Source organism: Lonchura striata, chromosome 9, assembly GCF_050655825.1.
Source record: "Lonchura striata isolate lonStrDom1 chromosome 9, ASM5065582v1, whole genome shotgun sequence".
Taxonomy (NCBI): Eukaryota; Metazoa; Chordata; class Aves; order Passeriformes; family Estrildidae; genus Lonchura; species Lonchura striata.
The window spans coordinates 5,368,804-5,394,995 of NC_140711.1; the positions used below are offsets into that span (position 1 = coordinate 5,368,804).

Consider the following 26,192-nt stretch of genomic DNA (forward strand, 5'->3'; position numbering starts at 1 on the left):
GAGGAGCCTGGTGAAGGAGCTGTTAATGCAGCAATTTTGGGTGGGGTGTTTGGGTCTGGAAAAAGGGGGAGCTGTGAAGGGAAAGCAAGTTGTCTTTCTGAATTTTGCCATCAGGGTTTATTTTGCCACAAACAGAAGCAACTCCATGCTACTCTGTCTGGGCCCTCCAAATTTGCCTTTCAGGAGTAGAAACAGGAGAGTGTGAGAGGCATTTCCTCTCAGTTTATCCTGCACTGCAACCTTACATCAAAATACACACGAATGGTTGGGAACAGAACAAGCTGGCAGAGGACAAGCACTACCCAAAATCTATGCCAGAGGGCCACTTCCTTCCTCAGTGCTCTGCAGGAGATGCAGAGTCAGTGTGCACCCTCAGACTAAGCCCATGAAGTGTAACTCACTACTGCTGGAGCAGAAATAGAAGTAAGATGGTCAAGCCACCTGTCCCAAACAGGACAGCCATCGTGTGCTCCAGCAAACAGCCCAGGAGCTGGGACCATCTCCCAAAGTTCCAGGGATACAGAAAACAGAAAGGAGCCAGGGAAGCCTCACAACCCTGCACAAAACAGCAGACACCACCCTGCCCTTGCCCCCCTCCCCTGGACCTACAGCTGTGCCTCATCAGAGCAAGGAGGCAACCACAATGCAGGCACCTCAGCCCACCTCCCTCCCTGTCCCCCTCACACAGAGTGGGAAATTGGAAACTTCAGGGCCTAGGTAGCCCAATCCATTTAGCTTTCATCCTGTCACTTGGTCTTAGGCCAAATTTTCTCTGGAAAACAGCACACCGACTGCAGCAACAGCTGGTAGAGGCACTGAGACAGGATGAGACACCAGACACTTATTAGTACCTAAAACCTGAGATGCCTCCTCCTCAGATAGCACAGACAAGCATAGAGCCTGCCTGCAGCTCAGCTGCCTGGCAAGTCCATTTGGTAAAAACACCTTTTCCAAAAAACATCAGGAGCAAACTCCAGCCACTTCTCCCATACCAACATTGTGGTAAAACTCCAACATGTTCTGCAGGCACAGGACAGGTATGCTGCTGCTCTGCAAGGGGTGTTTGTGTACCTCAGCTGCAGGCAACCTCACAGCCCAGCTTCAGAGCCAGGTTTTCTACCCAGTGTGAAGAGACAAGCTCATACCAAATCCCAAGCTGGTGGCCTGTAGCACCTCAGTCTGCATGGTACAGTCTGAGGCCTGCAACTCCAGACTCTCCCAGGGTCTTGCATAAAGCTCAAGGATGTGGAAAGAAGAACTGTCCCATTAAACAGCTGGCAGAGCTCATGCCCCCAGATGCCTCCTGCTAGCACCCCTGCCAAATGAATTCACTGCATTTGCCAAGACATTCAACCCTACTACTAAGTGAGCTAAACCTATTAGAAAAAAGCCATCTTTATTTACACTGAAGAGCATCCAGCAGGACCCACCCTCCCCCAGGCACACATGCATGCACACAGACCTCTCCCCTCCTTCCAGCCAGCACACCTCGTCCCTCAGTGCTCTATCCGGACCACCATGACGGTGACGTTGTCGGCCGAGCCCCGCTGCACTGCCTTGTTGGCCAGCCTGTTACACGCGGCCTCGTACCGAGCGTCGGCTTCCAGCTTCCCCTCTCTCATCTGGATATTCTTATCCTGTTGGGACAAAGGGATTTCACTGCTCCCAGCAAAGGTAGGTACATTGCATTTTCCAAGCACTGGGAAAAGGGAGGACTCTCTGGCAGAAGTCCATTTTGTGCCCCCTGCACTGACAAACCCAGCCCCCAGGCCACTACTCCTCACCTCCAGGCAGGACACAATGAAGTTCACAGCTTCTTCTGGTGTAAAGACTTTAAACAGGCCATCACACGCTATCAGAATGAACCTGGAAATCAAGTGGAGACAGATTCCAAGGCTGAATTTTTGGCTTCTCAGCTACAATCAAATCACTGAAATCTGTTTTATGAACATCCATACTCAGATCCAAAGGGAAGATGCCATAAAAGCTCATCTGAAAATCCCTTGGGACCTAACGTCCATGCCAATTCAAAGTACAGGACAAAGAGCCAGGCAACTAACATAAGACCTTGATCAGGACATCCTGGCTGTCTTACAACACTAGCAAGATCATATATGATCCTGGTCAAATGCTCCACTGTTTCTGTAAGAACTGCTTCCTTCCTTTGAGTCCTTTTCATTCATGAATTTTCCCTGTGAAGCAGCTAATGCAAGGAAATAGAGAAACAAAGCTGAATCCCTCATGTACATCACTTTACATTTCTACACTCCTGAGGTAATTTCAATATGCAAATTCAAAAGAAAATCATGTGACACAACTGTGATCAGAAAACTCTGACACAAAATATTGCCACAGGCTGCAGAAGGTCCAGGAGATACAAAGTCCAAGGCAAGGACAGCATCTCCGTTAGGATGGGGAGACAGCCTGCTGTGCACTCCCTGCCTTCACAGGAGCCCTAACCAGAGTCACCAGGACAAGGAAAACTACAGCAAACCTACAGAAGCAGTCAGTCTGCACATGCCTCTGAAGACATAACTTCAGTGCATGATACTCAAGAGTATCTTTAGAAATATTTTAGTGGATCACTTGATATGGAACTCTAATCCCAGAAAAAGCAGCAGTACTGGGTTACACTCTCATCTCTGAGAGTCTGCAGGGCTCTACTGACACAAAAGCTCACTGCAATTTGTTGTTGCCAATCATATAATGAAAAAGTATCTCAAATCTTCAAATATCAGAGCTGAATGCAAAAGTATTTATGGGCACTACAGCTACTAGAAACAACTCCTGGACAGAATGGAGACCCAAGAACCCAAGCCTCAACTACCTGCTTAAACACTGATTTGTGAACTTAATCAGAGCATGAAGGACATCTAAGGCTTGTGTATGCTGTTCCTGTAAGGCTGGTTCCTCCAAGAGGAGCCTTCAGAGTATCTTGGCAGAGCAGCAGATTATCCCACTGTTCTAATAATGAACAGAAGCAGAGAGACAGCAGCAGTAAGAGCATCCTCTAATTCTGGGGGGATCAGTCTGAAGTGCCTTGGCTCTCACAGCAGAGCAAACAGGGATGAGCAGTTTCTGCTGAGCAGAGCTGAGACAGACAACCCCCTGTGCAAGGGCACACTTTACCTGTCGTTGTGTGTGAGTTGGCAGCGTTTGATATCTGGCACAGAGATCACACCACAGCGCTTGTACTGGCCATCCCCAATGGAGCGGGAAACCTCCAGCACTCCCAGGACTCTCCCTTCCCTGCACAAGGAAAGAACACACTGAGAGCCCTCCCCACAGGTGTATTCCACTGCACTGCCTGATGGGGACATTTTGTGCATCCATCTGCTTGTACAAATAATGACCCACTTCCCCAGCAAGTTCAAATCTTCCCTTCAAAGTCTCCTTTTCTTTCTGTATGTGTGAAGCTCTGGGAAACAAGAGAGGGGGAGGATAAAATGAAGTCAGGAGACTTCAAGGCTGTTTTCTGTCACCCTGCCCGAACTCAAGTCCTGCTTAGCCTAGCAAACTGAGGCAGTAAAATTATATGTGAGCTGAACACCCAGTGGCATAGTTTGAATAGAGATTATTTTTTGGCAAGATATCCAGCAAACTGCTCTTCACTAGAAGCACAGAGTGGCAGAGGCAAGAGGTCTGAGTCAGCAGCCCCTCCTGTGTCCTGTCTGAGGACACCAAGCCCTACAGACTGGCCCAGCTGCAGGCAGTTCCCAGGAGTGAGAAACACAGCATGTTCAGCTCCTGATCATTTGGCCTTTAGTAACCACTGATTGCAGCAAGCATTAAAACCTACATTACAACACCCTTTAGGAAACAGCTCTGGGTTGTTAAACTTTTCTAATTAACCAAGCTCCCTAGAGAAACAGCTTCCCACACTTCACCTTTCCAACAATCAAGCATCTTGTCTCCAAAAAGGCTCTTTTGTGCCCTCTGAGAATACACAAAGCTCATTAATCTTGTAGCCCAAACAGCCCCGCTTGAGATAAAAGCAAGAAGCAAGGCATGCCACAGAGATCTGACACTCACAGACTGTGTGGCTTATCTCTTGGGCCCAAAATATTGAACTGCAAGCAGTGGGAGAGGCTCCCAGGCAGTCAGGGACCAGTTCTGAAAGGAGCTAACAGACACTGGGCCATCTCTTTGCCATGTGCAAAGAGAGATCAATTCTGAGTCTAAGTGGCAGCATGTGCTCCCCAGAGATAAGGGGAACAAAGCTTTCCAGACACAGCTGCATACCAGAACTGAGCCCACCCCCCTACACCCTGGGTGCATTTTGCTTCCACAGGCATGAAGACACTTCACCTGAACCGAATCCTCTCTTTGTGAAGATGCCACTAAATAAACAGCCTACAAAGAAGAGAGAGAACCTAGCCATGAAGCAAGACTCAGCTGTTGTGTTTGGCACCTACTCCCCAAGCAGCCACGAACTACTTTTTGTACAGGAACATTAGGATAATCATATTTTGGCTCTAGAATCTCCTTCCTAATGCAGAGATCCTCAGTGCATCAGCTAACCCCAGGGGAGCAACACCAAGGTACATCGTGGGCTTTTTGTGCTCTCTCAAACTATGCCCCCTCTCACAGGACAAGGACAGAGGAATCATGCTGCAAGGAAATGAGTTTTGTCCAGCACCACAGTGTGCAGAAAGCAGTAACTTCCTCAACAATCCAATCTACCTCTGTAGGTCCAAATCTGTAGGTGAATTTTAAGCATGCCTATGCTGGTATCCCACTGCCAGACTGTTACATGGGTCCTGCTTTGGCCATCCAAAGGCTCTGGGAACCACCAACAAACTCCAGGAACCGAATCCTTACAGGCCTCAGGCAGCAACAGATTCTTTCAACTACGATGCATACTGGGCTCAGGAAGCCTCAAAACCTCAATGCTCAGGCCTCAAATCAGGCTAGGGTTTAGATCAGCAAATTCACACCCTCAGGCACTCACCTGACGTTTCCCCCAGCCTTCTGTATCCGCATCCGCTCCTCATACTGGGTGGGGTTGTGCTCCTTACTGAGGCTCAAGGCCGTGTGTTTCTGACTCTCCTCGTTGTAACGACACAGAATGGCCTGTGCTGACAAAAGACCACCATCAAACAACAACACAACTGCAGTAACAGCTTCTTGAGAGAGAGCCCCAAACTGTAGTGAATGGTGCTACAACAGGCCAGGGACTGGTGGCCAGGTGTTTCTCAGGGCTCATTTCTATGCAGGAGATGCTGTTCAGTGCTTTTATCAGTGATCTGGATACAAAAGCTGAATGCACCAAGTTTGCTGATGATACCAAGCTGGGAGTGCTGTGGGCTCTCTGGAAGGACAAGAGGCCTTGCAGAGGGATCTGCACAGATGCACCATGTGGCAGTGCCAGTGGCACAGAATTACTGAGCCCAAGTGCTGGGTTCTGCACCCAGGGTGGAGCAAGGCTGAGCATGAGCATAAGCTGGGAGAGGAGTGGCTGGGGAGCTGCCCTCTGGAAGGGTCTGGGGCTGCTGGTTGGCAGCAGCTCAGCAGGAACCATGGCCAGGAGGGCAGGTGGCATCCTGGGGACACCTGACACAGTGTGGGCAGCGGGCCAGGAGAGGGGATGGCCTGGCTGTGCTCAGCACTGGGGCGGCCTCACCCAGAGCACTCCAGCGTTAGAGATGGTGGGAACATGCTTGAGTGTCTCCAGAAGAGGAGAACCACGCTGGGGGTGGAAGATGTGACCTGGGAGGAGGCTGAGGGCTCTGGGTTTGTGTGGCTTGGAGAGAAGGAAGCTGAGGGACAACCTCATCCCCCTCTGCAGCTTCCTGAGGAGGGGGTATAAGAAACAGCCAAAGTTCCCTTCATTTTTGGCTCACTATCATCGCAATGGCAGAGACAGAGATCAGAAAGGCCCTGACTGGAGCTCTGGCCTGGCTGAGGTGGATGCTCACCCAGTGATTGTTTGCAGGTGTGTCTGCTGTGTTGCCACGCTGCACTGCTCCTGGCAGGGCCTGGCAAGGAGCAGCTTGCTCTACACACTTACACCTGCTTCACAACATCCAAACCCATGAATTCTCCCACCTCTTGGCAAAATGAACTTTCTGGGCTAACTCTGGTGACCGCCCACAGAAAACCCCTCATCTGCCTCACGACCACCATGATGGATGGAGACTGAAGCCCCCTCCCAAGGACTGAGACCCCTATAATTCTAACATAGGGGTGCTGGTCTGACTGAAGCAGGATGTTTGTGTCAAGTGTTTCCTACAGGTGTGTTTGTTGGACCAAGAAAACAATGGGTTTCATTCACTGCCCTGCTTTGGAACATGGACTGTCTGTACCTGTTTTTCAATAGACTCCTTCTCCATTACCAGTTCCCCCCCACTCAGCAGAGGACTATAAAAGACCCCTAAGTTAACCAAGACTTTGGTGAACCCTCATGGACAACGACAGATCTATTGGCTGGACCATGAGGATTTAGTCTCTCTGTTTGGCAGCTATATCCCCCTCTTTTTTTCTTTCTATCCTTTATTTCCTTTCTGATCCCTCTATTACATTTGCTGTTGGCACTCAATAAAGGTGCATTTGTTGTGATTAAACTGATGGTCCCCTGCTGTTCACCTTTTGCACTTTTGGGATGAGTAAAATGAACCATCACAACACCCTGCATGTCCTAGCAGATCGTGACAGGGGCATGGAGAGGGAAGTAATGATCTCATGGGAATGCTGATCTCAAAGCAGGGCCAGGGCAGGTTCAGGCTGGACATTAGGAAGTGTTTCTTTATAGAGCATATAATCAAACACTGCACCAGACTTCCTGGAGAGATGTCAGTGACTGTCAGACTGTCAGTGTTTGAGAGGCACTTGAGCAGTGGTGTAACTTTAGGGCAGCCCTGAACTGGTCAAAGCAGGTGGACCAGATGATTGTCATAGGTCCATTACAACTGAAATATTCTATTCTTGATACTGTGAAATATTTAGCACCACCAAGAGAGAGCTTTCACACACCACTGTTTTACACTATGGGAGACAAACACAGAAGTACTCTGTACCCACCCAAAACAAGATGCTTTATAGGAACAGTTGAGTAGCTCATGACAACTCAGATATCCCAAACAAACAAACAAAAACCCCACAAAGCTCTGGGCAGAATAAAGATGCCACCAGTGGTCTCCATTCTGCTTACCCGGCTGTCCCCGAGGTTGGCTATGTAGAGAATATTGTCAACAGCTAAGACACAAGTAGCTGTGGAGCCATCCTTCCATGCTGGCTTCCTGAAGGGAACAAAAATGAGATTACTAAAGGAAAAATAACAACACTTCAGTTACACAGTGTTCTTGGGGACTCAAAGTGTCCTGTGCCAACACACAGCAATCAGGTAGCACAAGCCCACAGCAACTGCCTGCTAGCAGCTCAGGTTGGTGATAAACAGCAAACTGGACAAGGACAGAGGAACTACACAGACTACAGATTTCTGAATGCACAACCAATGCCCAGCTGGTGTAAATACTGCCAACCACAGCTCCCACACCAACTCTTCCTCACACTCAGCTCCCAGGAAACGTCATATGTGAGCAAAACAGGCTCAGCCCTTATGGCTGCCCAAAAGCTACAGCATCACAAGCAAACAAGCACCTCACACTGCTCCTTGGAAAGCTTCCTTGCAGCAAAACTCTGCAGCAGAAATGCCTTCTTTTTTGCTTACGTTTTCCTTCCTGTTTTCACAGTATCCCTGCTCCCTCCCCCACCTCACCCTCCACCACCCCACCTCAGCAGCAGCACCACCACCACTCTTCAGTTGCTCTCCTGTTTCACTTCCTGTAGTTAAGCTTTTATCTCTAGAGCTCTAGGTAAAACAAGAAGCATTTCTCAGATTACAGCTGCCAGACTAGTCCTGTCCACAAAAAAGCCTGGCTATGATGCCATTCTCCACTGAAACTAGCTCTGAGAGAATAATTTCTAGACATATTTCACCCAGTTTTTCCTTACTTTGAAGGTGTGGCTGAAAGAACATGATTCATTTCACTATCAATACGGCTACTGCTAGCAATCCTTCGTCATAAGTCATGTTTCTGACCAGAGGCTGGTTTGAGAAAGACAGTACTGTGACAGACTCAAGAAAGCATCCTCCTGGTCAAACTTGTTCTGATTAGGCTTAAGAGACTGAGCCAGTTTGCAATTTACTTAAAATTGAAAGTTTTCAGGGAATCAGAGAATCAAATACAGCAACAGTCTATCTGTGAGAGAGGTGTCACTGTGAAATAGGTACAATAAAAAAGCAAATGTGAGTAAAGGATTGGTAACAAAGTGACTGTATTTGAAATGCAATCTGTATCTTCCCTAGCCCACACATTCGGTGTGTCAGTTCAGCAGAGAGAGAGAGAAGGGAGCTTGGCACTCCACACCCAGCTGCAAGGCAGGCTGGCATTTATCCCACAGAGGGACATTCTTCATCAACATCTGTTTTCTCAAGAGTTGAAGAAAGCAAGATTTAAATTTACATTTAAATTTACATTTAAAGACATAGGTCTTTCAACACAGGGCATTAAAAGCTACCTCAGGGATGTGCTCCAGCCTGACAAGCACAGCTCTACAGAAAGCTTACTGGCCTCTACAGATCCCCTCTGGCCACACACTAATGCCATTAACAGAGAGATCCCACCTCAGGCAGTACAGGACAAGTCCTTTCAGCAACACGCCAAGTCTTTAAAAAGAAACCAAATAATCCTGAGAAGGACAGAAGTTGGTCCTTGGACCTGTTTTGCTTCCTTCCTTTGGAGAAACATTTTAGTCTAAGGGATCCTATATACCACTTACCATAGAGTAAGACTGGAACATGCCAGGATCTAGTTCTAGCAAGCACTCAGCTGGCAGAGTCATAGCCTGGCACAGTGGAGGTGTGTGGAATTTTGCCAAAGCACAGGAATGACACAAGGAATGTTTCCTCTGCCCTGCTCACAACTCAGACCTACAAGTGAATACAAGTGAACAGAAAGCATTTGCACTTACTGGCTGGATGCCTGCTTTAGAAACTCTTCATCTGTGTGTTTGAAGGTGTCCAAAAGACATCTCTTCACAGTTTTCTCCACGCTGGCTACCTCACCTGTCAGACAGAGAAAACAGCAACTAAGCTCCAAGTAAAACATATCTATCTATCCTAGTCTGCCCCTTTGTTCATCCAACATTCAGTCAGGCAGTGCATCTCTTGAACTCTGCAGGGCAGCTGGGGCACATCCTGGGCTTACCCTACCAGAAATCCATGCAGTACTCTACGTGGAGAGTTTATGACATAAACCTCTCCATCACAGGAGTATTTTCATACTTGATGTGGCACTGCCAAAACTAGCAACAGCACATCCAACATTTGCTGAGTGAGTCACAACTGGCTACTTGCACCCTGGTGCCAAAAAGGCTTCCAGCCCTCTTCCCCAGCAGACACAGCAGTCTTGCAAGCCCTCTGGTAATAAGGGATGAGTTGTGGAAAGCACATTTCTCTCCCTCTCAGGATTTTTCATAAAGGTGCACAGAGAAAAATGAAAGAGAAAACAATTTCTATTTCTGCTCCTTGTTTTTCCCATGTGGAATGTGTTTGGAGAATTGTTTACCTGGAGTGAGTGCTTGATTGGATTCTGTTGAGGATTGTTTGGGCCTGATGGCCAATCCAACCCACTTGTGTCTGGACTCTTGAGAGGGTCACGAGTTGAGTTAGAGTCAGAGAAAGTAGTATGCAGTTTTAGTATCCTCCTTTTATATAGTATATATTGATGTATTTTAGCATAGTTATAATAAAGAAATAATTCAGCCTTCTGAATTGAGTCAGACATCGTCATTTCTTCCCAATGGGCTCGCCTGCATTTACAATAATGGGTGTATTGTAGGACAACACCCAAACAGATCAGTTTCCCTATCCACTGCCAAGGCAGAAAAGGTGATGGTTGAACTACAGCCCTTATTCCACTCCTCTTACCTTTAGGAAATTTCTTAATCAGGTTTTGGTGCAGATTCTGTGCTGCAAATTTGGAGGCTCGGACTCCCCCATGGCCATCAAAAACAGCGAAGTACGAGACCCGTGTGCTGTGAGGGAACAAAAGGCAGCAGGAGGAGGCTAAGAAAGGTCATTAGCCAGGGAATGGCATCAAGCACATTGCTCTCCAGACCACCCTGCCCTGTGCCAGCCAGACTGAAAATCCTGCACTGCAAGGCACAAGAGGTAGCAGGTTTCTGAGCTCATATATTCAGCATGTACATGGTTTATGTGTTCCACCACGGAGCTGAGAACTTTCTTGTAATTTTCCACTCCTCAAGAAAATGAAGGGCTAAAGGGTTTACAGACCTCAACTTGGCATAAAAGCAGATAAACATATTACCTCAAGGACACTGCAACTCTCCAGCATTGCAGACATCTGTCTAGTCAATCCTACAGTACCTTCCATACCTAAGCTTGTTTCAACTATGCTACAGACAAAAAATTTGGATCTCTCAGAACACAAACCTCTTGGGACAGTACTAGTTCAGAAGCTACATCCAGTATCAGGGTGATGCTCGAGAACATTATTTTCATTTTACATACCCACTTACATTTGGGTAATATAGGATCAACACCCAGAGTTATCAGGCCCTCATGGTGCTTGTAAAGTCAGTGACTGAATCCACTAAGCACCCCTCAAAGGGAGGTGTTTGTACACCAGCCCTGTGAATTGCCTGGGAACACAGCTAGCTGATGCTTCACCACAGGTCTCCCAATAAGAAGCTCAAACCACTCACCACAAGACAGGCAGACAAGAGCAGCAGCTGGTCAAAGCAAAAAGGATCATCCCATGGGCTTAGCTGAAGCAAGCTAGAGCCCCCTCACCCCCAGGATGGCTGTTCTGGCAGCTGGGGCCCACTTACATTTGGGAGGGCAGAGGCCGGCATTCCTCAGTGATGTCGTTCAAGATGACGTGTGCATCCTGCATGTCTTCTCTCTCACCTTTCCTCTCTGCCACATAACCCTTCAGTCCAAGAATGCCCACTGATCCTAAAGGGGAACAAAGCAGGCACACACATGCAAATCAAACACCTCTGTCTCCTCAGCTCAGGCTAAAAAACAGGAAGTTCTCAGCTTTCAGAGCCCTGTCCTGGCAGTGCAGCCCTCGTCCTGCAACAAAACATCTAGCATCTGCTGCTGAACAGGACACGTTTATTTTGTAACATGGGTTTTTACATGCCCCCAAGGTCAGCAGCTCTAAAAGCAGCCTGCCCTCATTTCAGCAAGCAGCTGTAGCCAAGCAGGATTGCTGAGCATTGGACAGGACTCTTACCAAACAGGGGCAGGGGACAGGGTGGGCAGGTGTGGCATGTGGCACTGAACCTGCAGATTAATAAAGCACAGCTTTAAAGAGTGCACTAAGGACAGGAAATCCAGGTATGATGTCCCCAGGACATGTCCTTTCCTTTGTACCCCTGAACACATTTTACTCCCAAAGCTGCAGCACAGCACACAGGCACTGAAGCCAAGGGCCCTGTATGTAACAAGCCTGTCTCTCCCCTTCCCTGGCATCCTCAGCAGCCAGCAGAGGGGTCTGTGCCTCTGGCAAAAGAAGCGGTGTGGATCTAGCCTTACAGAGGTTCCACACCCAATCTCCCTCTTGGCAGCACTGCAAGTGCTGAGGTGCCTGCTGCTCAGCTCCTGCTGCTTCAGCAGGGACAGAAAGAAGGTCCAGGGGAAGGAGACAGACCCAGGAAGCTCAGGGAGCTTCCACAGACCCCTGCAGCAGTTTGTTTCCTACAAGAGGCTGAAAAGGCAAACAGACTGAAGAACCAAAGCTTAGCTTTGTTCTGGACTTACTCAGCCCAACACCAAAAGTACAAATTGAGTACATTTGTTTTCAAACTGTCTGAAAACCTTTACAAACTTTCTTTTCCACAAGTTCTTCCCTGCCATTCTTCTCGTCCTCCTCCTCTAAGGACTTTCTCTTCTGCCCTTTCTCTTGGCTCTCTGCTGATGAGACTTGCTTAGTAGCACTGGAGGCTGAAAGAAAGCAAAAATGCAGGTGGCTCAAGTGTTCCTGGACTGTTTTACTTGCATAAATTCAGCAGCAAGTCCTTTCAGACCAAAGCACACTCAGGAGTGCAGGCTCACACACTTACACAGCATTAAGACCACAGTTACTACTGAACAACCCACAGGTTTTACTCCTTACCTACCAGGCTTTTTTGTTTTGTCCCCCAGTTAATTGCTCAGGAAGTTAATGTTATAGGCTGGAACACTTCTACGTTATTATTCTCCTCTATGATCTCTGCCCACAACAACACAAAGGAACTTAATTTATTACTCTGAACGTGCATATTTTTAGAAGATTCAGAAGAAGGCTACAAATTAAAGCTAGCAAGCAAAACCTGATGTCAGAACTCTGGCTTTTTCCTTCTGGAGATTTAGGCTCCTATGGGTATAGTGAATTATCTCAGCTCCTCCCAGGTGACAGCAAGCACATGGCTGCATGGAGAAAGCCTTGAGAGCAGCACTCTGGGCAGTGACTGCACCAGGCCACTTCCCCTCCCAAAGCAGGGAGCTTTCAGAGAGAACCGTGGTCCCCAAAAGACAGCAATGTACTTCTGGGAACAGGCCTAATTTTAAGATTCAGAATCCTGATTTAAACAATTAGGCTACAAATTGCCATGAAAGTTGCCAGCCAATCTGGGCTGGAGAAATAAGCACCAGGTTAACTTGCTAAGTGTCCAACACAACATGCTGCATCGTGGGCTTTTCCCAGAGAGGGGTGGCTCAGCAGAGGCTGATGAGGGACACAGCTCCTTACCTGGGTCACCACTGCTGGCTGGTGGGAGACCATCGAAGAGCAAAGAGCCTTCTTTTCCTGGAGCACAAGAACAAAATAAAAATAATTAAATACCTTTGTCCCTGGCAGGGAATAATGCTTTGCCTATGTCTCTCCTGAGGTGAAGAAATTATGTCAGTTTAGCAAAGAGAGACAAATTTCTACTTCCATTACTAGTTGGGCAAATCCAGGCTTTGCATTTGTTCCAGAGAACATTTTTAAGGAATGTTTCATAGAATATATGTGGAACAACAATAACACCCTGGTTATAAAAAACCAAACAGGATGCAGCTATCTACATGCCAGCACTGATAACCCTACTGTCTTTATTCTGTCTAACAAAGAACAGGATTTACACACATTTCATCTGAAAGAGATGCTGATGCAGGAAACACGGAAAACCAAACTAAAGGTAGGAAGAGAGCACCCGTACCTGAGTCAGCACTGCTGGATGGTGGGAGATCATCAAACAGCAGAGGCCCTTTTTGGGCATCTTTCCCTGCAAGGCACCAGGGCAGAGTAAGGCACCAGTGCAGCACTCCTGGGGGAGGCTGTTCTGAAAGGACTGTCCCCAGGGCAGCACAGGTGGGGTAAAGCAGGAGAGCCTTACCTCCACCTGTAATTTTAGCAGCTGCTGCACAAGCAAGCAAAATAACCACCTGCCTGGGGCTGAGGTGAACTTTTGAAAGCATGTTTTTGGGGTTTTATTTTTTGCTAGTAATCCACTAAGCTCAGCAGCACAGTGAGAGGAAAGGCTCCAACACGGTCTAAACCGCAGGAAGCTGCAGTTCATACAGAACATGCAAAAACACGGTCTAAACTGCAGCGGAGCACGAAAACCACAAAACCCACCGACCCGGCAATTCCTCCAGCGATCTTTAACCCGTCCCCTCACCCTCCCCTCGCCCCTCACGCTCCCTGAGGCGGCGGCCTGGCCACGCTGCCGAGCGGCGGCAGGCCCGCGGCCCGCCCGGTGAGGCCACGGGCCGCGGCCGGGCGGGCCCGAAGGCCGGCGCGGGCCCGAGCGGGTGGCGGCCTCACCCGCGGCGGCGCCGGGCTCCGGCAGGTCCCCGAAGAGATCCATGGCCGCTGCCGCCCGGCCGGCCCGCACCCGCGGAGGGCCGGAAACGGGCGCGCGCTCCGCCGCGGCGGAAGCACCGCCTGGCCCCGCCCGCCGGGCCACGTGCCCGGCCCCTCCGCCAATCGCCAGCGGCGCCGCGCTGTCAATCAGCGCCGCCGCCCCGCCCCCTGCCCGCCGGGGCGCGCAGGCCCGCCAGGGGGCGCGCTGTCAATGGCGGCGGGCGCTGCCCGCCCTCAGCGCCGCTCCCGCCCCGGCCCTGCTGCCGCCCCCCGGCCCCGCAGAGGACGCTCAGCGCTCGGGAGTTGCGTTAAATGCGACATTTATTTCAGAACCGAACAAGCCTCACGTGCGCACGGACGGCCAAGGACCCGCAGCACTGCGCCCCCCCCCCCCCCCGGCACGACGAGGCGGGAAGCGGAGAGCGGGGAGGGCGGCCTCGCTCCTGCCCTGGCCCCAGCCTGCCCGCCGGGCCACCCGCTGCCCTGTGCGATGTCCCTTCCGCTTGGGCTTGCAGTAGTGCCTGGACCTCCGCTGTGCATCCTTGCCGAGGGGACGGGTGCCGGGGCCGCGGGGAGGAGCGCGGTGCCGCCACAGCGCTGCTGGCGAGGTGGCAAGCGGCCCGTGCGCGCAGCCAGCGGGCAGCTCTGCTCCCCTCGGCACCCCCAGCCCAGCCGGCTGCTCTGCAGGTTTGCTGGCCTCAGGCGTGCTTCGGCTCCGGCTGGAGGATGCCCTTCGCTGGCTGCGGCTTGTCCGTGGCACAGGCAGCAGCACACAGCCCTGGCCGGTGAACCTGTGTCTGGTCCCTGACAGACACTGGTCCTGTCTCTGCCAGAAGCTGCCTCCATTCTGTTAGAGCCTCCCCTCAGGTACTCCCTGTTTCTTCACCCTGAGCCTCTTACACTGAAATTTGGGGTGGTACTAACTAGTCCTTGCTCAGAGCACGGGAGCCAGGATGGTGCAGCCCGGGCCCCTGCGTTGCCCCAGCTCAGCCTCTCTGTGCCTCCAGGCTGGCACCTCTTCACACAGAAAGGGCACAAGTCGGCCTTCAGCTCTAAAAGGATCACAGAGGGGAAATAACCCATTTTGCTGGGGAGGTTGTCCTGGGCAGGGGAGCTGGGCTGAGAGGAACAACCCCACTGCAGATTTGGGCTCTAGTAATGGGGTAAGATGTCAAAGGAGCTGTGGCAAGGCCAGGCAGAACCAGCATGTGCTCAAGAAGAATCCCCAAATTCTGTCACCTGAAACCCAAGCTAAAGGGTGCCTGATATGCAGCAAGGGGGCCAGTGCAAGCCTCTACTCCTCTGCCACGTCCCTGCCTATCCGTGCCCCCCACAACACGAGTATAACGAGAAGACAGCACCACGTCCCACACACGCACACACACACACACACACACACACACACACACACACACACACACACCCCACAGACTGTGCAGGGAGGTGTGGCAGAGCCAAGGCGCAGCTGTGCTGGACAAGAGACAGCAGAGCTGGGGGGTGCCTGGGAGATGTACAGAGGAAGATGCTCAGCTTCCAGCACAGAGCTGTGCCAGATGCTGCTGGCCACTTGGGAAGCCCTGAACAAAAACATCTAACCATGGGTGAGAGATGGGAGAAGAGAGAGTGCTGCTGGAGAAGGTGAGAAGCAGTGATGGCTAGAGGAGAAGGTCTTTTCAGCAAAAACTCCTCCAATGCAGGAAGCCCCCAGATTAACATGCTGATGGAGGCAGGGTGGGGGGAGGTGGGTGTTTGCTTCTGCAGCAGAGCAAGAGTGAGAAAACACCAGCTATAACAGAAAAAAGAAGACCCGTCCCCACCCTGACACCCTTTGATCTGCTTTGAGTTCATCATCCCGCTGGGAGAAGAAGGGATGTTCAAGCCCTTTTGGGAAAGGGCAAGAAGGATCCTGTAAGGGTGGGATAGTCATTCTTAGTCGTGGCTCCTGGGGAATTTTCCCATTCCATCTGAACCTCCCTGCAGGGTTGGGATCCTTGGCATCCTGCCCTAAGAGTGGGAAATCCCTTTGGATGAGACACCTGGAGGTCCCAGGCTGGGATAGGGGAAGTGGCCCAAGTGCTTTTTGTTGGAAAGGGTAGCCCAGCATGGGGTGACAGACAGAGCCATACCCAGAGCTCTCCTTTTCCCTCCAGTAGGACCAAGCTCCAAAATGCAGTGACCCACCTGCAGGGACATGGTGCCCTGGCCAGTTGAGACTGTGGGCTCCTCCCTTCCAGAGGTAGATGGGACAGGTAGGAATTGCCTTCTTTGGGAAAACATGGTGGGCTGTCTGGGCACTGCTCAGGGGAAAAGTAGTTTAAGCTGTAGGGGAAGGCAAAGCAGATAGTTGGGGAAGGGCATAGAGTGAGGGTGAGAGCTGCACTGCTGCCAGGCACAAGCCAGGGACGTCCTGGGAAGGCATCTCTGGAACTCAGGCCCACCACCAAGGCTCTCCCCTGCCTGGGGGAGGCATTGGCTGGGGGCCAGGACTCAACTTAGGGGATTTTTGTGATGCAAATAGAAATAAATACTTTATAAATATAATCTTAAAGTACTGACACCTGATCTTACTCTGCTGTCTCTTGCAGAAACACCGGTAAATTAGGGAAACCCCACATCTAAATTACCACTTTCCCTTTGCCTGAGGGCAATTCCTCCTGTTCTCCCAGCTCTGAGCTTTACTGCATTCCCATCTCTCTAGATCAAAGACCAGCTTTTAGTCAAGACCACCCTTCTCACTCCCTCCCCTCTGATAGGGACCTTTTTTGGAGAGTTAGATGGTGTGATATGAAGGTCACCCATGGAGGGACAGGCAGAAGATGGCACGTGCACAAGGAATCCTGCCCAGGCGGGTCCAGGCTTTTGCAGCTACAAACAGAAGTGAGTTTCCCCTGTGAAGCTGTGAATCAAGACAGATCCTTCCATGGAGCAGAGAGCTGGGGCAGCAGATGGTGTGAAAGATCAGATATTAACATGGGGAGTCTTCAGACAGAATCAGCTATCTTGATCCTGTTGGCAGACGGATGAGGTGGAGGGTGTTTTTCAGGTTAGATTCTCATCTGGGCTGTTCTCCTTCTGGACAGCTTGGATCTGATTTGGAAAACAAGGGACAAAAGGTGTTAAAAGATGTGGACAAGGGAAGGTGTGAACTCCCAGGTTCAGTGTCCTGCATCCAGGCTGATACTTGAATCCAGACAGCTGGAGGGACATAGAATTAAAGTCTCTTTAGCCAGAGCACACACATTTCTGTGCATTAATTCCTATTCCCCTAGTCCTACCACTTGAGGTGATTTCAAGAAGAAGTCCATTGGATGGTCTTGTTGAGGAATGAAAGTATTTGGTGCAGGTAGTTTGGTATGCAGCTGCGATTTGAGCTGCGGGAGTGAGAGCCTGAGGCCAGAGGCCCTGAGCTGCCGATCACAGGGACCTGCGGCACAGCCAGGTGAAAGACACTCAGAGAGTACCCTTAGACTAAGGGTGTAAAAGCGCAGGGCTCCCTCTGTTCAGGTTCCTTTCTCAGAGGCACCCAGCTATAGCTGTTACTTTGTTATTGCACCATGACTAAAAGCATGTTAAGGAACGAGGTGTCTGAGACTCTGCTGTGGGGAACCTGTGACTGGGCCAAAACCTTGTCTGAGTGTTTGTGGTGAGTGCAGAAGTCAACCAAGGCCTGTCGGTTCCAGTCGGCTCACTGGAACCACCTGCTGTGAAGGGGCCTCAGTCCCAGCTCAGGTGATGCATATGTGACTTCCGGATGGTGAGACAGGAAAGTTTCTTTAACAAAACTCAAAAACTCCGTGGGATGGTCTCAAGAACAGTGACAGGCCAGAGGCCCTGCCACCAGGCACGGATGTTGCTTTGAGCTCAGCACAGCACCTCTGTACCACCTGGAATCTGCTTCTAGATGGAAACATTTAAATGTGGATGAGCTGAATTCAAAATTAATATGGTCCAAGTTTTGCCAGCTGAAAGCCAGTCCCAGAACAGCTCTGCACAGGAGATGTTCCCCACACCTGGCTGGGGCCTGTAGCAGGAAAGCACTGGGAGCCTTCAACCCCATCAGCAATGGCTTCTCTGCATCTCCCTTCCCCCAGCTGCCCCAGGTACCTTATGGATCCAGCCAGGAGAGGGTTGAAAGCGTAGAGCCAGTCGTGCATGTCTTTGTCACTGCTTGCCTGCAGCAGGATGCCCCGGTGCTCTGTGCACACCGCAAATGTGTTCGGGGTCTGCGAGGGGAGAGCCAGAGCTTAGTGCTTCACTCGGTGGGGTGTGCGGAGTGGGGCTGGCTCCCAGTGTCCTACCTTGAGCATGGCCTGCTGGTCCTCACTGTACTCCACCTGGGCCTTGGAGAGGTTGAGTATGGCCCTCTCGACCGCATCCTTGTCCGAGTTGTAGATGTAGACGTAGGGACGCCGGACCACCACGAAGCGTTTCACCCATCCATTGGTGTGAGGCTCCAGGAAGTGCAGGTAGCCCTTTTTGGAGACGATGGGACTGCAGAAGGGATCAAGGGAAGGGGTGGGAAACCATGAGGAAGGAGGCCATGAGGAGGTGGCAGTGGCAGGGCATGGCATTCTTGCCCATAGGTGCTCCCCTTGCTGGCTGCCCTGGTTGCTTCTACCTGACTCGAATCTCCTGGATGTCAGGCACCAGCAACCGCTGGGGCTCCTTCTCCTCCTCAGGCCGGCGGGCTGGGGACTTCTTCTGCTCCCCTTCTACCACAGGCTCCAGATCGGGGCTCTCTGCCCTGGAGGAAACCTGGGGGGGTCTGGGGAAGGAGGAGAGGATGGAATGTAGAAGAGTGATGGCTAGGGAACATCTATAGACAAGAACTGTGTCCCAGTGATACAGCTGCTCTGCTTGGGATATGTCACCAGAACCTCCCAGCCAGCTTCTTACCTGACTTCCATGGCATTGTAACATCCTTCCACCAGTGATGGGCAGGTCGAGGAGGGGGTGAGAGTGGTGACTCCAAGAGCTGGCATGGAAGGGTCTCTCATCAAGGTCACGGACATTTCAGACAGCTGCGGAGTAATGGAGGTGTAAACTAGAGTTTCTGTGCAAAGCCAGACACATGCAAAAGACCAGACTCCCGCTAAGACAGGGAAAGGCAAGAACCCTGGCTGGCAGGGTCCTCTCCTGTCATAGTCCTGAGAGCCACCAGTTCTGGGAGAGACCAGAGCAAGCAGAGGGAGCAGACCCCAGAAGAGGCATAACTTGTGCCATAGTGCCCATCTGGCCCCCACCCAGCAGTTCCCCTGCCAGCGACACATCCCTCCCTGGCCCCACCAGCCCAGCAGTGCCTGGGTAGAGCAGTACCTTGCTCTCACTGGCGCTAATGCAGACGTGGCTGTGGCTGTACTCCCTGTTGAAGGTGTGTGTGAGCAGGCGCAAGCACTGCAGAGAGAGGAGGAGGACAGTGGGACATGAGGCACATTCCACTTCCCACTCCCCTTGGGCTTCCTCCCACCACAGCCCCCAGCCACCCTGTGGAAGCCACTTCCTGGCTTCATCCTGGCAAGCTGGGTTTGCTGCAGGATGCTACCTTCACTGCCAGCTCCTTCTGCCTCTCGCTGGGAGTCTCGGGGGGAGAGGTGCGGCTTTCAGGTGCTCCGTCAGCAGAGAGTGGGGAGGAGATGCAGGAGGTGCTTCGGGACTCAGAATCCTCGCTGGAGCAGGGGGACAGGGTCTCCATGCCCAGGCGCTGGGTGGTCTCCAGTTTCTCACGCAGTAACAGGTAATGTCTTGTCTTCTCCACCTGGGCACAGGCACCCAAGGCTCAGGGGTGGCCCTTTACCCCATACCAGGCCCCCTTAACCCCATTTACTCATTAGCTTTGGATCTGCTGGGATCTGGCTAGCAGTGATGCACAGGAGTACTGGCAGCACAGCCCCATTCCTGCCTCCTCCTACAACCAAGATGGCTGTGCCATCCAGGGTGGGGAATCCCCCCAGCGCCAGTGGAGCTGTGATTGCACTATTTCAGCCCATTTCTAGCCCAGACTCTCACTTCTTGCAGAAGGCTGAGTTTTTCCAGCTCCCACTGATGGTCAAGGATGAGGCTGTCACTGCGAGGCCGCCAGCCAGCCAGGTTCTCCTCTCCCCTGACGTAGGCTACAGAGGTGTCCAGCACACGCCGGCGCCTTCTTTGCATGCCTGTGGGCACAGACACACAGCTGGAGGGACAGACACACAGCCCCTAACCCAAAGGCCTGGCTGTGCCTCCCTGCCCCAGCTGAATACCTGGGCAGAGGTGTGGCACCCACCTGGGCTGCCGGCATCAGCCACGCGGCAGAGGCTGAGCTCGTAAACTCCTGTCACACGGTTGCTGTGAGCAAAGAGAAGAGAATTACTGGCTTTGTCCCATCCCTACACCCCAGTTTTTTTAGCCAGGCTGCTGGGATGCCCTAGAAAAGTTCCAGTCTCTAGGTGATGGCTCTCCTGTCCCCAACAGGAGCATCCTGGTACCTCTCAGAAGCCCGCAGGCTGCCGCTGCCAAAAAGATTGCGGATGGAGCGTGAGGCAGGAAGTTTGGCATCCCGGGAGTAGAAAACCATGCAGAAGTCTTTGGTGATGACAGCAGGCTGAGTGCAGTTCTCCATCTGCAGTAGGGCAGAGGAAGGCATCAGGGGTGCTGCAGGGTGGCAGCCCAGCAGGTCTCTCCCTCCCCTGTGCCCAGCAGGTTCCAGTCCCGGGGTCCCACATGGCCCCCACACACCAAGGTGAGCCCTGCACCCCATAAGCAGTAGCTAAGGAAGGGCTCACACTGGCTGCACCCCAACAGCAGGGGAAATACCAGACTTTGTTGATGTATAGTGACCCCAAGGAAGGTCCTTGCCTCGATGTAAGCTGACAGGGTGATGTAGATCTTCTCCCGGTAAGGGGTAACTCGGTTGAGCAGCAGCGAGTTGTGCATAGAGCTATCCCACGCCGCCTCAAACTGGTAGAAAGTCCTGCCAAAAAAAACCAGCAGGGCCAGTAAAACAACCCCCCTGGAACCCTTGGCAGGCGAGCAAAGAGATATCTTTGTCCCCCCCACAGCGCTGCAGCAGGCCTGCAAGGACACACAGACATGCATGCGCAGTGGGGACAGACAGGGACAGCCACTCCAGAGGACACAGGCTCAAGGCAAAGGGCACAAGGCATGGTGGGAGGACACGGTGCCCTTGAAATGGCCAATGGACCAGGATTTTGGGGAGGTGGGACCGCGGGAGGAGTGGGGGCTCAGATGGAGTGCAGGCAAGGCAGAGCAGGCTAGGAAGGCAAAGGAGGGTGAAGGAGGGTTCATGCCCCACCCCTGTGTTCAGAGCAGGGGTTGCCACCCCCAGTGCACCCAGGCCAGTCCCCACTATCCAGCCAGGGGCACAGCATCAGTCCCTGCCAGGAGTGGCTGTCACCATTTGGGTAATGATGGCCAGAAGGGAAAGGAGGGAGGATGCTCAGCACTGGGGATGTGCTGCCAGCCCACCTCTGGGAGCACAGCCCCCCCACCAGCCAGGTCCCCTTTCCCAGGGCTGCCCCTGTCTGCCAGCCCTGGCCCCCAGTGAGAAGCTGGGGATTATGATTTGGTGGCTGGCCCCTGTCAGGCTGTCTCCCCTGGCTCTTGCTCGACCCTCATTGCCAGCCCCATTCCCACTCTGCTGCCTCAGGCCCCTTTGCTGTGTTTTCCATGGCTCCCAGGCTGGGAGAAGGAGCAGGGGACACCTGGTCCCACTCACCCATGCCTACAGGATCCTGGAGAGGATGGCACAGCTCACCCAGATCAAGAGTGGCATCTGCCCTCCTTGGGTTGAGCAGCTGAGGGTGAGGAAGCAGGAGGTGGCTTTGGTGAGAGAGCATGGGGGATCCCCATTTCACCCCCTGCACCACTCCTGGGCTCCCTCCTGGATCAGCCTTGGCTTTATGGTACACCCACTCCCCAAAACCACCCAGAGCTGCTGCAGCCCTGGCTCCCGCCTGAGCATCCTCAGGAAGCTGTGGTTCAGCCATATCTCAATGAGAACATTTCAGCATGTCCCTGAAGCAGCATCCAGGTGGCTGAGGAGCAATTTTAACAAGAGCCAGGGCAGCCAGTGGGAGTAGGGAGAGGTTCTCGACTGCAATTTCCCCCATTTTGGAAGAAGAGAGTGATGCTTTCAAAAGGTGTACAAAATACATAACCCCACTGGTATGAGACACAGCCAAGGCGAAGGATTGCTTTGCAGACACAGGTTGCTTAAGAAAAGAGTGCTCCCCAAGGAGGAGGAGGAGAAGAGGAGCCTCAGGGAAAGGGAGAAAGAGCAAAAAGCAAAGGGAGGAGGCAAAAGGGAAGAAGAGAAAAGCAGGAGGGACCAGACCGAGCAGGTGCGCGTGAAATACCTAGTGTCATTTCCCAGCGAAATGCTATAAGTGGAAGGTGACCCAAGGACAAACACACACATGTACACACACAGAAAAACGACAGGTCAGAAGAGCCCCTCTTGAAGGGACTCGCACATCATAGCACCGCTGGCCAAGGGAGCTCCAGCCAGCTGAACCCAAAATGGGAACCAAAAGGAGCTCAGCGAGGGCAGACAGAGGCGTGCCAGCCTGCATGAAAACCCTCTGCCTCCCACTTTCCTCATGGTCCAGCAGCTGGGAAGGAAGCACATGTGCTCCCTATGCCCTTAACTCTGTCCTTGTGCCATCCCAGGGCAAGGAGCTCCCACCCAGCGCAGTCCCCTGGGACAGTGCCAGCTGGGGAGATGAGATTTCCCACTGCCACTCACACAGCAGGTGACTTCTTGGCCCATCCCCTGGTCCACAAGGAAAGCATCACTGTGCTGAGAGACCACAGGCAATGCCAGTGTGAACCCACCTCGTCTTGCGGTGGGGGGGGGATGGATCAATGCTGTATCCACCTTTCCTGCACCCTGGGAGGGGACAGAATGCTGCTGCAGGGACAGCTCTGCCCTCAGACATCTCTGAGCATAACCAGCTTCGAGTTGCTAGAGGGAGGACAACCTTCAGGCACAAAGTTACGTGCCAGGACTCAGCACACTCCATCCCTTGTCTCCCAGGCACATGCCCCTCTTCTTCTGCCGTGGGTCACAGTGGTGGCCCTGTCCCCGAGGCCTCACCAATGCTCCCATCCAGAGTGGTGGCACACCCACAAATCTGGCACCTCTCACACATATGCCGGGCTCACCCAGTGGTCCCAGCTGGAGCCTGCAGTCCCCAGCCAGCCACTGCCCCTTTACACAGGGGTACAGCAGTCTGTGCCCCATATGCACCACTGTCACACCTGCACACAGACACACGCTGCCCGTATGCCACACCTACACGCACAGGACATCCCCGCGCAGCGTGCGCAGCTGCTGCCACACCAACTGCGGTGCTGCCATCGTTACCAGGTGCCCAAGAGAGGGCAGGACAAGCCCCAAAACTTCTACTGTCCTCACCAGCCCTGCAGCTACTCCAACCAGTACCAGGGCCTGAGCTGGGGCTGGGGCGGGAGACAATGGAGGGTCTGGCACACTCAGTGCCAGATGCCAGAAAAGATGGGAGAGTAGCAAAGTCGAAAAGCAAGAATAAAACCCAAATCAGGCAATGGAGACGCAGGCGTGCGAGGGGGAGCGGCAGCCAGCCAGAGCGTGGCCCACACGAACAGCAAAAGGGGTCGAGTGAGCAAGAGGTGCCAACGCAGTAGGGAGGAGGGATGGGGCATGTGGAGGGATGAGGGGCCGGATGTCCAAGTGCTGCCTCTGGCGGGAGTGAGCGTGCCGAGGCAAGGGGGTAGAAAGAAAGAAAGGAGAGAAGAAGGAGGGGTGGAAAAAAAACCAATGGAAACAAATAATACCTAGGCATATCCGAATCAAGAAACTGCCTGCGAAAACACAAAACAATCACATGGTTAGTGTGGGCTTAGATGGGCAGTAGCAGCTGAGGGAAGCGAGGGGGGACACCAGGCACTGCCCCCAGCGCCCCCGCCCTGGGCGCTCGACGCGGGGATGGATGTGTGCTGAGGAGAGAGCTGAACCACTCTCCCAGCCTCTTCCTGAGTGCCTCCGGGAGCTGGGGAGGGGAAGCCAGGGCTGCTCCAGGCAATGGAGGCTGCGTGGCACAAGGCAGCGAAGCGGGGAGCGCAAGCGGCTGGGAGGAGGGTGAAGTGGGCACTGGCTCTGCTCTCTGCCTTCCTTCTGCCTGTCCTCACAGCTGCAGGGTGAAGCATGCATGTCTGCATGTGGAGTGGAAGTGGAGGGCATTGCAGCTAGCACCCTGCAGGCAGCTGGCCACCCCCTCCTCCCCCTGCCTCACCATGGGCAGGCTACATGGAATAGATATGGGACAGACATGACATGTGCACTGGTCTGTGCCCCCAAATGGGCCCCCAGTCTCCGTGCTTCTCTCCACACCCCAAGTATCCCCCCAGGCCAAGCTGTGTCCCCTTGTCCTGCAGGACTCACGGGGTGGAAGGCAGAGCAGGAGGCATATCCCTCCTGCCGGGCTACTTTAAGCATGCTGAAGATCCCATATGGCTGCATCTGGGACCAGACAATCAAACAGATCAGGAGCTGATAAAAAACTGCTCAGCCCCAAGAGCCCGCAGGTGCCACAGCCACCCAGCTCCCAGTAAAAGAACCACCACTGCTCCACTGGGTTGGGCTCTCCTCATCTGACCATCCTCATCTGGCCTCCTTCTGTATCCCCAAGGCTGTGACAAAGTCTCCTGGTCCAACACTTGCACATGTGCTGACCCCAGGCCTCGCCTCTGCTGCTCAGATACTCTGTGCCAGTTCCTCTGCCAGGTCCAGGAGCTATCCTGAGTGTGCTCAGGGTACCAAATCCTATCCAGACCCCCATCATTCCCCCAAAACCTCCCTGCCTTGGGACAGGCCTCCTCGGGATAGTGGTGATCACAAAGCAGATGGAGGAAAAAGTGGTCCCCATTCCTTGCCAGGGTGTTCCTACACCAGCGACCACAATGCACACAGCCAAGGACCAGTCCGGCTGCTCCCAGTGCTGGCAGCGACCATCCCTGTCTCGTTGCAGCTGCCTGCATGCACACATTCTGGCCAGAGACCTCCACCAGTCCCCCGAGTCCCACCAGTAGCCCTGGTGCAGAGGAGAGCTCTGCCCTCCATACCCATGACTCCCCCTGCCACTGCAGGACTCACACAGGGAGATCTTGGAGAGAAAAAAATCTTCTGGTCCTGCTTCTTTCACACCCTGCCAAACCTATAGTGGGGACACCTTTAAGCAACCTGGTCTAGTGGAAAGTGTCCCTGCCCACAGCAGGGGGTTTGGAATGAGATTAAAGTCCCTTTCAGCCCAAACCACTCTGTGGTTCCGTGACAGCCCCCTGGGATAGGCAGGAAGGGATGGGCATCCCTGGAGTCACCCACAGCGGGTGGGAATGGCTTTCCTGCATTACTTACATACAGATAGGGATGTGCCATGGGTTCCAAGTGGCCTTTCCAGCAATTTTGCTGGGACACAGGACTAATAGCCTTCCCCTCTAGTTATGGAGTTGGGATATCCTCCTGGCACCAGCACCAACTGCCTCCCTGTGCCAGCCCATCACAGCCAGCACCAGAGAGCAGGACCCACACATTCACAAATTCCATTCAGTGCCCTCCCCAGCACAGCAAGACACTGGGGAGGAGGAGGAAGGGGGTTGGCAGCCCTGTACCCCAAGACCCCGTGCAGCTTCAGAAACACTCTGCCTCAAGGCAGCTGTGGGTCAGCAGAAGGGCCAAGAGCTTTCCAGGGGAAAGGGGGGCTGCTACTCAACCCCTCCATCCCTCACCACAGCAGGGGAAGAGCAAGAGAAAAAGCATCACGCACCGGTCGTCCTGGGAGGGGTGGATGTAGCCAGAGGAGAGGATGTTCAGGGACAGAATGTTGGGGTCGATGAGCGATTCATCTGCCTCTGGGGTGTTCCTGATTCGACCTGCAAACACAGCACAGAGTTACCTCTGAGGTGACAGGCAGTGGCCCTGCCAGGTCCCCCTGAAGGCAGGGCAGACTGCCTCTCTGGTGCTACCTGCTACCCCCCCGGCCAGAGATCCTGGTCCAACTCCTGGACACAGAGGCAGGGGCTGAGGTGTCCTGCCCATGCAGTATCCCAGTGTCACCTAGCAGGCAGCCACTGCTTTACTATTGCAGGGCAGGAGGGGAGACAAGGCATAAAGCTCCATGTGGGAGCATGGGAATGCGGGCAAGAAACAGTCCAAGAGGATGCCTGGGGGCTGGCTTGGCTTACCCACAACCAGCTCCCGTACTTCCTTCCAGTGGATGAGGCTGCCCGTTTCATGCACCAAGGTGACACTGATTCTCCTCTGGATGCCCTGAGACCCACGAAACCAGAGAGAAGGAA

At 52.9% G+C, this 26,192-nt stretch overlaps 2 protein-coding genes across 23 annotated transcripts in view; both read right to left on the reverse strand.

The window, feature by feature from the left end:
- Positions 1 to 102: 102 nt before the first annotated feature.
- Positions 103 to 13,948, reverse strand: ILKAP (ILK associated serine/threonine phosphatase). 4 transcript variants are annotated; one of them, XM_021547044.3, is made up of 12 exons: positions 13,821 to 13,948; positions 13,213 to 13,278; positions 12,762 to 12,818; positions 11,849 to 11,974; positions 10,855 to 10,981; positions 9,932 to 10,038; positions 8,974 to 9,067; positions 7,151 to 7,238; positions 4,952 to 5,073; positions 3,130 to 3,249; positions 1,785 to 1,866; positions 1,367 to 1,637 (listed from the first exon to the last, which is right to left on the reverse strand). In XM_021547044.3, exons 1-12 carry the CDS (start codon positions 13,861 to 13,863, stop codon positions 1,497 to 1,499), a joined length of 1,173 nt encoding a protein of 390 aa, XP_021402719.1. In that variant the 5' UTR covers positions 13,864 to 13,948; the 3' UTR covers positions 1,367 to 1,496. The 4 variants fall into 4 exon arrangements, with proteins under 4 accessions (XP_085443685.1, XP_085443686.1, XP_021402719.1 ...); XM_085587559.1 differs by lacking the exon at positions 3,130 to 3,249 and having other exon boundaries at positions 103 to 1,637; XM_077785574.2 differs by lacking the exon at positions 13,213 to 13,278.
- A 214-nt stretch (positions 13,949 to 14,162) lies between these two features.
- The window catches only part of KIF1A (kinesin family member 1A), a 46,315-nt gene continuing 34,285 nt past the window's right edge, over positions 14,163 to 26,192 (reverse strand). For 8 of the 19 annotated variants that reach the window (XM_077785575.2, XM_021547045.4, XM_085587574.1 and 5 more), the window contains 15 exons: positions 26,079 to 26,163; positions 25,661 to 25,766; positions 23,673 to 23,699; positions 22,214 to 22,237; positions 20,694 to 20,808; positions 20,324 to 20,457; positions 20,122 to 20,183; positions 19,866 to 20,011; positions 19,402 to 19,614; positions 19,176 to 19,253; positions 18,756 to 18,880; positions 18,478 to 18,624; positions 18,158 to 18,350; positions 17,964 to 18,082; positions 14,163 to 16,946 (listed from right to left, as the gene is read on the reverse strand). In XM_077785575.2, coding sequence (XP_077641701.1) covers positions 16,904 to 16,946; positions 17,964 to 18,082; positions 18,158 to 18,350; positions 18,478 to 18,624; positions 18,756 to 18,880; positions 19,176 to 19,253; positions 19,402 to 19,614; positions 19,866 to 20,011; positions 20,122 to 20,183; positions 20,324 to 20,457; positions 20,694 to 20,808; positions 22,214 to 22,237; positions 23,673 to 23,699; positions 25,661 to 25,766; positions 26,079 to 26,163 — 1,617 coding nt within the window. In that variant the 3' untranslated portion in view covers positions 14,163 to 16,903. The remainder of the gene's footprint in view (positions 16,947 to 17,963; positions 18,083 to 18,157; positions 18,351 to 18,477; positions 18,625 to 18,755; positions 18,881 to 19,175; positions 19,254 to 19,401; positions 19,615 to 19,865; positions 20,012 to 20,121; positions 20,184 to 20,323; positions 20,458 to 20,693; positions 20,809 to 22,213; positions 22,238 to 23,672; positions 23,700 to 25,660; positions 25,767 to 26,078; positions 26,164 to 26,192) is intronic. The other 11 variants (XM_085587578.1, XM_085587575.1, XM_085587569.1 and 8 more) reach the window with 4 other exon arrangements.